The sequence below is a fragment of the Bombina bombina genome, chromosome 11 (genome assembly GCF_027579735.1).
Source record: "Bombina bombina isolate aBomBom1 chromosome 11, aBomBom1.pri, whole genome shotgun sequence".
NCBI lineage: Eukaryota > Metazoa > Chordata > Amphibia > Anura > Bombinatoridae > Bombina > Bombina bombina.
In genome coordinates this window covers 64,084,716-64,097,497 of record NC_069509.1, presented here as the reverse complement: position 1 = coordinate 64,097,497, position 12,782 = coordinate 64,084,716, and the positions used below count along the sequence as shown (strand labels likewise).

Below are 12,782 nucleotides of genomic sequence, written 5' to 3'. Positions count from 1 at the left end.
GCAATTTTGTCTTGGAAGACACATCCGCTGACCAAGACTTTAGCCAGAGCGCTCTGCGCGCCACGATAGCAAACCCTGAATTTTTCGCCGCTAATCTCGCTAATTGCAAAGCGGCATCTAGAATAAAAGAGTTAGCCAATTTAAGTGCATGAACTCTGTCCATAACCTCCTCATACGAAGATTCTTTATTGAGCGACTTTTCTAGTTCTTCGAACCAGAAACACGCTGCCGTAGTGACAGGAACAATGCATGAAATTGGTTGAAGAAGGTAACCTTGCTGAACAAACATTTTTTTAAGCAAACCCTCTAATTTTTTATCCATAGGATCTTTAAAAGCAGAACTATCTTCTATGGGAATAGTAGTGCGTTTGTTTAGAGTAGAGACCGCCCCCTCGACCTTAGGGACTGTCTGCCATAAGTCCTTTCTGGGGTCGACTATAGGAAATAATTTCTTAAATATAGGGGGAGGAACAAAAGGTATGCCGGGCCTTTCCCATTCCTTGTTTACTATGTCCGCCACCCGCTTGGGTATAGGAAAAACATCGGGGGGCACCGGAACCTCTAGGAACTTGTCCATCTTACATAATTTCTCTGGAATGACCAAATTGTCACAATCATCCAGAGTAGATAATACCTCCTTAAGCAGTGCGCGGAGATGTTCTAATTTAAATTTAAATGTTACAACATCAGGTTCAGCTTGTTGAGAAATTTTTCCTGAATCTGAAATTTCTCCCTCAGACAAAACCTCCCTCCTGGCCCCTTCAGATTGGTGTGAGGGTATGTCAGAAACGTTATCATCAGCGTCCTCTTGCTCTTCAGTGTTTAAAACAGAGCAATCGCGCTTTCTTTGATAAGTAGGCATTTTAGATAAAATATTTGCAATAGAATTATCCATAACAGCCGTTAATTGTTGCATAGTAATAAGTATTGGCGCACTAGATGTACTAGGGGCCTCTTGTGTGGGCAAAACTGGTGTAGACACAGAAGGGGGTGATGCAGTTCCATGCTTACTCCCCTCATCTGAAGAATCATCTTGGGCACTATTATTATCTGTGGCATCATTGTCCCTACCTTGTTTGGACACCATGTCACAATTATCACATATATTTAAATGGGGAGACACATTGGCTTTCATACATATAGAACATCGTTTATCTGATGGTTCAGACATGTTAAACAGGCTTAAACTTGTCAACAAAGCACAAAAAACGTTTTAAAGTAAAACCGTTACTGTCACTTTAAATTTTAAACAGAACACACTTTATTACTGAATATGCGAAAAAGTATGAAGCAATTGTTCAAAATTCACCAAAATTTCACCACAGTGTCTTAAAGCCTTAAAAGTATTGCACACCAAATTTGAAAGCTTTAACCCTTAAAATAACGGAACCGGAGCCGTTTTTACATTTAACCCCTATACAGTCCCAGGAATCTGCTTTGCTGAGACCCAACCAAGCCCAGAGGGGAATACGATACCAAATGACGCCTTCTATAAGCTTTTTCAGTGGATCTTAGCGCCTCACACATGCCTTGCCTTCCAAAAACAACTGCGCATTAGTGGCGCGAAAATGAGGCTCTGCCTATGACTAGAGAAGGCCCCCATCTGAAAAAGGTGTCCATACAGTGCCTGCCGTTTTTTTAACAACAATCCCCAAGATTATAATAACTATAAAGCGCTATAATCTGTCAAATATGCTTAGCAAGTAATCGTTTTAGCCCAGAAAAATGTCTACCAGTTTTTTAAGCCCTTATAAAGCCTTTATTCTTTTACTTAATCTAAGAAAATGGCTTACCGGTCCCCATAGAGAAAATGACAGCCTTCCAGCATTACCAAGTCGTGTTAGAAATGTGGCCATCATACCTCAGGCAGAAAAGTCTGCCAACTGCTTCCCCCAACTGAAGTTACTTCATCTCAACAGTCCTGTGTGGAAACAGCAATCGATTTTAGTAACGTTTGCTAAAATCATCTTCCTCTCACAAACAGAAATCTTCTTCTCTTTTCTGTTTCAGAGTAAATAGAACATACCAGTGTTCTAAAGTTATGCCTCTACCCGTAGGAATGTGTATACCTCGTCACTTTGTCAGCTGGTGGAGGTTTGTGGCGCTCACTGCGCATGCGCTAGAGGCCCAAACTCCTTACAACAGCTGATGAGGAATTATGTGGCACGCGCACGTTACTGGTTACAAAATCCCAATGAACAAGCGTTGTGTCATTGGATTTTGTAACCAGAAACGGTACTGACATTGTATTGACTAACATTGTGAGATGCGGTAGGAAATATATTGAATACGTCTGCTACGTACTATATCTCTGGTGCTTTTCTATTCTCTGATCCTTGTTCATAAACTGTCATAATTTGAAAAAAAGTGCACAGCACGATGTAAAAAAAAAAAAAAAATCTCACAGGATGTGCAAATAAATAACGCAGTTTCTGAATTCCTCTAACCTAAGGAGCTGCGCTGGGCTCTTGATCCCTTGCTATATTTCTTCTGCTCCTCGTGTCACTAGTACATGGTGTGTATTTACTAGTAATATTCTGCGACCCTTTCTGGTTACAAAATCCAATGAACAAACACGTTCATTGGGATTTTGTAACCAGTAACGTGCGCGTGCCACATCATTCTTTGTATCTTCGCATCAGCTGTTGTAAGGAGTTTGGGCCTCTAGCGCATGCGCAGTGAGCGCCACAAACCTCCACCAGTTGATTAAACGTCACCGGAAGTGACGTGGTATACAAATGCCTATGGTAGAGGGATTACTTTAAGACACCAGCACTATTTTAAAATAACAAACACTTGATTGAAGAATAAAAACTACATTTAAACACCAAAAAACTCTTAGCCATCTCCGTGGAGATGTTGCCTGTGCAACGGCAAAGAGAATGACTGGGGTAGGCGGAGCCTAGGAGGGATCATATGACCAGCTTTGCTGGGCTCTTTGCCATTTCCTGTTGGGGAAGAGAATATCCCACAAGTAAGGATGACGCCGTGGACCGGACACACCTATGTTGGAGAAAAGAAAATAGCGATTGAAAGGTAAAATTATAAGTTTTTTTAGTACAAAAAAAAATACAAAAAAAAAAAAAAAAAAAAAAAATCAGTCTACCCGAAAATGTTTATTGTTTTAAAAAGATAAACGCTTCATCAGCCATTCCATAGGTTTGCATAACTAACAGTTATATGAATATACTTTTTACCTCTATGATTACATTGTGTCTAAGTCTCTGTAGACTGTCCCCTTTATTCAGTTCTTTTGACTGACATACATTTTAGCCAATCAATGCACACTTAAAAATAATTCCACAGGAGTGAGTACAATGTTACCTATATGGCAAACATGAACTCACACACTCTAGCTGTGAAAAGCTGTCAAAAAACGGTTTATAAATTAGCATATGAGCCTAGCTAGGTTTAGTTTGCAACAAAGAATACCAAGAAAACAAAGCAAATTTGATGATAAAAGTAAATTGGAAAGTTGTTAAAATGACGTGCCCTGGGGGCGTGGCTAAGCAGGGAACATGGCCGGTCGCAATTTCTAAGGCTCCAAAAGAAGATCAAATAATCCATCGTATATCTATTGAAATACTCAGCATCTCACGTTCATACAGCTATATAATGAAGCCTAATCATCTACTGAACAGAATGCTATAAACATCTTGCCGGATTATTAACCTTTTTGCTCTTTATGGATCCTCGCCAGAAGACAGCCTGACAAACATATTTTCCACCCTTCCCCCGGCTGCATGGGTTAAACGGCAACTGCACTAACTTTCTATAAAACTAAAGGATCTAAAACAAGATAAGAGCTACAATACTGACAAAAGAAATCTGTCACATAAACAAATATGGAGAAGATACACTGCCTAATATCCACTCTTTTGCAGACTTTTGAGCAGGAATACTGTGCGAAAATGGCAGACTTAAAGGGACATTGAACCCAATTTTTTTCTTTTGTGATGCAGATAAAGCATGCAATTGTAAACAACTTTCTAATTTACTCCTATTATCAATTTTTCTTAGTTCTCTTGCTTTCTTTATTTGAAAAAGAAGGCATCTAAGCTATTTTTTTGGTTCAGACCATGTAAAGCACTTGTTTATTGGTAGGTGAATTTACCCACCAATCAGCAAGAACATAGTGAGTTCACCAAAAATGGGCCGGCATCTAAACTTACATTCTTGCATTTCAAATAAAGATACCAAGAGAATGAAAATAATTTGATAATAGAAGTAAATTAGAAAATTGCTTAAAATTGCATGCTCTATCTGAATCATGATAGAAAAAAATTGGGTTCAGTGTCCCTTTAAGGACTGTACTAAAGTCAGAGATGGAGATCACGTACGGACACCCACACCAAATAGTTCCTTCTATTGCAATCCCAACCATTCAAAACGAGTCGCTACCCGAGTCCTTCAAACCCTCTCATCTACCAATAAGGAGGCAGACTTTCATGGCGGACCTGGAATTGGAGCCACACGATCTACAGATCGCACAGCTGCCTCAAGTTTCCGCGACTACTGGGGTCCAACCGTGGAGGAGTTTCCTGCTGTCATTATGTGGTGCAGGCGTCGGAGAAGAAACACCTAAAAATGATCGAGCCCTCTACATAAGAAAAACGGCACGGACCTGGGAGGATGTGTTGGGGGATGTGGCCGGCCCTCTGATGCACCGACCTGTTCCGTCCTCACCAGAACAACTGCTCAGAAGATGGTCCCGGCCCTGGCCACACCAGAATTCAAACTCCTCATCAACAACGGGAGGCCTTTCTTTGTCGGTGATCTGCAGTGTCCCCACCTCGACTCTATCGCTGTGCTGCGTAGGGTAATGTTTCCTGTGACACCTCATTTTCTCACGGAGCTCTTCATCTGAGACACTGACATTTTTGTTTTAGATGACGACAGTAATGATACTTGATCTCCCACTGCATAAGTCTCTTTTGCTAGCTCAGCAGTTAAAAGTTATATCCCCTTCACCTTCACATAAAGCTCATGGTTTGCTCATGTATGTTCTAAATGTTTTTTTTTATGGAAAGCCTTGATAAGGGGCAGTTAGTGCACAGCTCAGACTAAGGGTCTTTACATATATTTTTATGATCTATAACACAATGTGGAGGATAACTCAGGAATTCATGGTTATATTGTACCAGCTACTATGGCCAAATATAGTTAAGACATTTACTTTTCATGGATCTCCCAAGACAGTGTACACATAATAGCCAAACAGTAGGTGATGGTGAGAAGCCACCCTGATATAAGCTCTTTAGGGATGTTTGATAGGTCATATAATATTCCAATCCACTACCTACGGCCATTCTACTACAATCCCTTCATTTTATCCAGCAACAAATAAATGGGAACATGCAGTAAGTTCTATTGGAAACACTAAGGGCACAACGGAATTAGCCTAGGTATCACTGTGCTTCCTTCTACTATTTAAGTGTATAACTGGCTGATATTTCTATGAGAACCCCATACTGTTACTTTAAGATTTATATAATCCCTACTAAGTTGATTTTGAAGTACATGCCACTATTGTATATTATTTTTCACTCTGATATGGTTCAACTTCCCCTCTCTCTACATTCCCCAAAACCCTATGTCAATTTAAAAAGCCTCGCACCCTCCCCTTTCCCCCACTCAAAGCGGCTCTCGTCCGCTGTCAAATATTTCATATAATCACTCTCAGATGGTGTCCGAAAAGCTGTTACTCTACGCCACTTTAGATTACCCCTCTCCTCATCTTCTACAACTGGAATGTAGGTACTTTTCTCTCTCATTAACTTTAGGAGTACAACTCATTCTCACTTCTTATTCTTTAAAGATGTGTTCAAGTATACCTACTCTTAAATAGCTAGTACCATAAGCCCAAACATGTTCTAGTGACTTATTTCCTCTCACCATCTGATGCTCATATTGCTATAAAAACAAAAACGAGGTTTCATAGTTATAGGCCCCAGATGATTCCCTAAAGAATACATTAGTTGAGATGTCTTTTCTATTCATATACATAAAGAATATGTGATATGGTACCATGGGGTTTGACATCAGCTACCCTCTTATTTTAGAAAATGCTATGTTATTGTACATTGTCTGTCACTATTCATAGATGTAGCATCATAATAGTTGGGATAGGGTGGATATGACTGCCATATTTGTTCTTGGATGCTATTCCTTATGTCGGTGTCTCACTGGATATGTATATGTATGTTATTATTGTGTTGGAATTGTCTTATGGACACATTTTACTCTCTGTTATTTCTCAAAACCTCAATAAAAATCTTTAAAAAAAAATAAAAATTACGTGCCCTATCTGAATAATGCAAGTTTAATTTTGGCTGTCCCTTTAATACTGCAGGGCATTGTTCCCTCTAAGCCTTTTACTAAGAGAGCGCACATGATTTTAAAATTGGGCACAGCATGTGAATATCAGTGTTTTTTGTTGGTGTTTTTTTTTTTTTACAATGAGGATTTGTTAAAAAAAAAAATTGTGGTTCCGTGGAGTTTTGCTCTAGGCTGTGCGGGTTATTTTGTGCTAGAACTTAGGAGGCAGGAAACTTTTTCATTGCGTTTGTCGAGGTTGTGACAGCTGTGGGCATCGCTTTACTGTTAAAGGGCCAGTAAACCTAGCAAATAATGTTATATAATTCTGCACATAGTGCAGACTTGTATAACATTAGCTTAGCGCCAGGTTTCTAAAGCAAATGGTTAGACAGATATTTAGCAAAGAAAATAGAACGCCGCTCCTGGCTCTACTGAGCGGGTCTGTTTTCTTCTGCTAAGCGCATTGCGGGCACGCTGTCTAGTCACAGCGCGCCCGATTGCACTATTAAAATCAATGTAGCTCGCTCCCGCCCTGGTAGCGAGCTACATTGAGTTTAATAGCGCCGGCTATGATTAGACTGCGAGCCCAGATGCTCTTAGGAGAAGAAAACAGACCCGCTCAGTAGAGCCAGGAGCGGCGTTCTGTTTTCTTTGCTAAATATCTAACAATTTGCTTTAGAAACCTGACACTAAGCTAAGGTTATATAATTCTGCACTATGGGGAACATTGCTACAGGAATTTTGACAAAAACTCCAAAAAAGCGTATTACCAGGTATTAGTCAAGTCTTACTTACCAGAGTCAGCTTCTCATACTCTCCTGTAGAGGCACTGAGTTGAAGGATGTGATGGAATCTCTGCGCAATAGCACTCAGGGGTGTCCTGCCTAGAACATTTAGTGGGTCATTGTCAGAACCCAAAATGTGTGGGACATCAGTGGCTGAGGCGTCTTGACCAATACGTTTTCTGGACATGAAAGAATATAAGATGCAAGAAGGTCACAAAGAGCACAAAACTGGGTGCAAGTTGACAGGTTGAGGCCTGGATTAAAAACAATAGTAACGTTACTATATAAATTATGTTTTGCATTTTGTTAAAAGGATCAAAACCTAAAAAATACTGCTAGAAAGACATTACTGAAAAAAAAAAAAAAAACACTGATTTTTTTTTTTTATGTATACTAATTACTACAAAGGAAAATAGCATTAGTATAACCCCTTATTTTCTTAACACCTCTTTCATGGTATATATATATATATATATATATATATATATATATATATATATATATATATATATATATATATAGAGAGATGGTAAACTTTTCAGATAATGATGACCGCACTGCAATGATTAATAGTACCTTAATGTAGTCGCCAACTTTGTTTTTAGATTACAGCTATTGTTCGTAAAATATATATATTTTAAATTTTCTAGTGTTTCTCTGCGACTCCTCCAAAACCCTACTTCCTTGTTCTCCATGTCAGACGTCTAGAGCGGTCCCACCCGCTCTCTACGTCGCTCTAAAGCATGTTCACGATAATGATTTCAACTGCGCATGCGCCAAACTCTGTGTTATTGTAACTCAAACATAGTATTCAATGAATTACTACAGTCATTGAATACTATAATATTGGAGAGAGCAACAGCATTATTGTTTCCGTATAACCAGCTTTTGTACTTATATTGCCCGCGATCGATGTGAAATTTTGTCAAAATGATTGACAGACAAGTCATCTTTAATCCTCCAATGGTCATTATCCCCCTGGGGTGTTCAGCACACTGTTTGAAACGTCACACGAGCATTAAGCATGCGTTAAGCCTTAATAGCAGTGTTTATTGTACATGCTCTTTCATGAGACGAGCATACTCACGTGATGTTTCAAACAGTGTGCTGAACACCCAGGGGGGAAAACGACTATTGGAGGATTAAAGATGACTTGTCTGTCAATCATTTTGACAAAATGTCGGGCAGAGGAATGGAGGCTATCATAGGCTGTTTAAAAGGTAAAAAACTGCACAAAATAAGAATATTAAAAAAAAAGATGAATTAAACTATGCCTAATTTTAAATACTCTATACTATGACGTGACCAAGTTCGGTTGACTTTACCTTCACTTTGAGTATCACTTCCCTTACCCATAACTCCCAGTCATTCAGCCAAAGGGAAACGGAAAAAGAAGATAATACAAGGGTATAGAGGTGCCTGAGGACTAGAAAAAAAAACTGCCGTCTTAATTTGAATAAGGGTGGGTAAAAATAAAATAACAATAAGCAGTCTTGAAATAGAGACAAGGGCGGGTCGTGGACTCTCCATGCCCGGAAATAAATAAATGTATCAGGTAAGCATACATTTTCTTTTTCTTTCCTATGGAATGGAGAGTCCACAAAACATTCTAATTACTAGTAGGAACCAATACCCAAGCTAGAGGACACAGAATGAATAGGGAGGGAGAACAAGACAGACGGACCTAAACTGAAGGCACCACCGCTTGAAGAACCTTTCTCCCAAAAGAAGCCTCAACTGAGGCAAAAGTATCAAATTTGTAGAATTTGGAAAAAGTATGAATAGAGGACCAAGTGGCCGCCTTACAGATTTTGCTCCTCAGAAGCTACATTTTTGAAAGCCTATGAAGATGAAACAGCTCTAGTGGAATGAGCCGTAATTCTCTTAGGAGGCTGCTGTCCAGCTGTCTCATAAGCTAAACAGATAACACTTCTCAACCAGAGAGAAAGAGTGGAAGAAGTGGCCTTCTGACCCCTACGCTTACAAGAGAAAACAAACAGGGCAGAAGTCTGCCGAAAATCTTTAGTTGCTTGAAGGTAAAATTTAAGAGCACGCACAACATCCAAGTTATGCAAAACACGTTCCTTCTTGGAAGTAGGGTTAGGACAAAAAGAAGGAACCACAATTTCCTGATTAATATTGAGATCCGACACTACCTTTGGGAGAAACCCCAGCTTAGTACGAAGGACTGCCGTATCAGCATGAAAAATAAGGTAAGGGGAATCACACTCCAGAGCTGAAAGTTCGGAAACTCTGCGAGCAGAAGAAATAGCAAGAAGAGAATGCATCGGCTCAAACTGAGCCAGCTACAAACTCTAAGAACAAGGTTAAGAATCCAAGGAGGAGCAACAGATTTAAACACAAGCCTGAACAAAAGACTGAACATCTGGCAGAACTGCCAGATGTTTATGCAGAAGAATAGACAGAACAGAAATGTGATCCTTCAAAGTACTGACTGACAAACCCATCTTCAAGCCCTCCTGAAGAAAAGCCAAAATTCGAGGAACCCTTACTTTGTTCCAAGAAAAACCTTTTGAATCACACCAATAAAAGGTATTTACACCATACCCTATGGTAAATTCTGCGAGTAACCGGTTTACGCGCATAGTGTCTATGAATGTCTCAGAGAAGCCATGTCTAGCCAAACTTAGACGTTCAATCTCCAAGCAGAAACTAGATTTGGATGAAGAAAGGGACCCTGAAGTAGAAGGTCCGTCCTGAAAGGTAACCTCAACGGCGGAAGAGATGACATTGTCACCAGATCCGCGAACCAGATCCTGCAAGGCCATGCAGGAGCTATTAGAATCACAGAAGCTCTCTCCTGTTTGATGTGAGCAATTACTCGTGGAAGCAACGCAAACGGAGGAAACAGGTATGCTAGATTGAAGCTCTAAGGAACCGCTAGAGCATCTACCAGAACGGCTTGAGGATCTCTTGACCTTGAACCGTACCTTGGAAGCTTGGTGTTTTGACGAGATGCCATCAGATCCGGTACCCCCCATCTGAGAGTTATCATTGCGAAAACCTCTGGGTGCAGAGCCCACTCTCTGGGATGAAAAGTCTGCCTGCTTAGAAAATTTGCCTCCCAGTTGTCCACCCCTGGTATGTGGATGGCAGAGAGATGGCAATCGCGAGACACCTCCTTCATTGCCAAGGAACTCAGAGTTCCTCCCTGGTGATTGATGTAGGCCACCGAGGTGATGTCCGACTGAAATCTGATAAATCGGACCAAAGCTAGTTGAGGCCAAGCTATTAAAGCATACAAAATGCCTCTCAACTCCAAGATGTTTACTGGAAGAGATGATTCCTCTGGAGTCCACAGACCCTGTGTCTTTAGGAACAGGCTTGCGTCCATGGTCACAAGCCTCAGGAAGCATGTGCCCTGAGACAAATGGTCTTGTGAAACACCCCATGAGAGTGAGACTCTTGTTGGGGAATCCAAATTTATCTTCTGCGAAAGATCTGAGTGGTCCCTGTTACACTGACTGAGCCATGCATAGCTGAAAATCCAAGCTTCATGTTTCTTGCCTGTCTCTCCAGTCTGCTATTCGTCCATCTGTGGCTCAATGCATGAAGCCGATTGGACTGATGGTTGCTTCCATGGACATCATCCTTTTTGCTCGGTTTCATCTGAGAAAAGCCTCTCTTGGCCAAGACTAGGCGTTCAATGTCCATGCAGTCAGCCTCAGAGAATAGAGATTTTGATGTTGAAAAGGACCCTGTTCCAGCAGATCCCTGCGACAGGGTAACCTCCATGGCGGAGAGGATGACATCCCCACCAGATCCGCAAACCACAATCAGAATGGCTGAAGCTCGCTCCTGTTTGATGTGTGCCACTACACGAGGTAGAAGTGGTAACGGTGGAAAAATGTATCGGGGTAGCTTGCAATTGAGTCTGGACGCCATGAGAACTATCTCCGGCAATCCCCACCTGAGACAAATCTCCGCAAACACTTTGGGGTGGAGAGACCATTCCCCCGGATGAGAAAATCTGCTTCCCAGTTGTCCACACATGGAATGTGAATGGCTGAGAGCGAACAGCTGGGGGACTCCGCCCACTCCAAGATCCGAGACACCTTATGGCTAGGGAGCTCCTCGTACTCCCCTGATGGTTGATGTAAGCCACAGAGGTAATGTTGTCGGTCTGGAATCTGATGAAGCTGAACGACCCCAGGAGGCGGCCATGCCTTCAGAGCATTGTAGATTGCTCGGAGTTCCAGAATATTTATCGGAAGGAGAGACTCCTCCCGGGTCCATTTTCCTTGTGGCATCCCAAACAGCTCCCCATCCTACCAGACTCGCGTCCGTGGTCACTCTCCCAGGACGGTCTCAAGAAGGATGTCCCCATGGACAATTGCTCCGGACGGATCCACCAAGAGAGGCATATCCGAGTCCGAGCATCCATGGATATCTGCTGTGATAGATCTGAATGATTGCCATTCCACTGTCTCAACATGCACAATTGAAGAGGTCTGATATGGAACCTGGCGAATGGAAAGACGTCAATGCTGGAAACCATGAGTCCGATCATCTCCATACACTGAGCCACCGAGGGGCTGCGTTGATGGTCTGTGAGAAATATCTTCATGGACATAGTCTATTATTGTGCCCAAGAACTCCACCCTGTTGCTGGGAACCAGGGAACTCTGTCCTGAGTTGATCTTCCAACCGTGAGATTGGAGCAAAAGAAGAAGAGCCCTTGAATGCTCCTCTACAAGACTGAGCGACGGCGCCTGGACTAGGATGTTGTCCAGATAGGGCGCCACAGCAATGCCTCTGGCCACTGCAAGTAGCGCCCCCAGAACCTTTGTGAAGACTCTCTGGCCCGTCGCCAGACCAAAGGGGAGGGCCACAAACTGGAAGTGTTGGTCCAGAAACGCAAATCTTAGGAACTTGAAGTGGTCCCTGTAAATTGGCACGTGAAGGTAAGCGTCCTTCAAGTCTATAGTTGTCATGAACTGTCCCTCTTGAACTAGGGGCAGAATAGATCTGATCGTTTCCATTTTGAACGATGGAACACTCAGAAACTTGTTTAAACACTTTAGGTCCAGAATCGGGCGGAACGTGCCCTCCTTCTTTGGAACCACAAAAAGATTTGAATAGTACCCTAGACCCCTTTCTGCTTGGGGTACTGGTAAGATAACGCTGAGAGAGGAGAGATCCCTCACACACTCTAGAAAGGCCTCTATCTTTTCTGGTCTTGAAGACAGGTTTGACATGAGGAATCTGCCCCTGGGTGGATGGGATCTGAACCCTATCCTGTAACCCATGGCGACAACCTCCAGAACCAAAGGGTCCTGAACGTCCTGTAACCAGGCTTCTGAAAAGTGAGATAATCTTCCCCCTACTTGGTCCGGAGACCTTCGGGGGCGGCCCCTTCATGCCGATTTTGTCTTGGTGGGCTGCTTGCTCTGCTTAGACTTGTTCCAAAAATGAGCCTGCTTCCAACTTCCCTTGGACTGGTCCGCTTTCGCGGCGGGCTGCTGGCGCTAGGCCTTGTCCGCACGAAAGGGACGAAGAGTAGATCCTTTATGCTTAGCCTTCTTATCCTGCGGTAGGAATGCTTCCTTGCCTCCCGTAACCGTGGATATGATACAATCCTGGACCGAACAGAATCTTTCCTTGAAAAGGCAGGGACAACAGCCTCGATTTAGAGGTCATGTCCGCAGACCAAGACTT

At 42.2% G+C, this 12,782-nt stretch overlaps 1 protein-coding gene across 1 annotated transcript in view; it reads right to left on the bottom strand.

Moving 5' to 3' along the window:
• The window catches only part of CHTF18 (chromosome transmission fidelity factor 18), a 273,900-nt gene that overhangs the window by 156,326 nt on the left and 104,792 nt on the right, over positions 1-12,782 (bottom strand). The window contains exon 15 of the mRNA XM_053694989.1: positions 7,114-7,282. Coding sequence (XP_053550964.1) covers positions 7,114-7,282 — 169 coding nt within the window. The remainder of the gene's footprint in view (positions 1-7,113; positions 7,283-12,782) is intronic.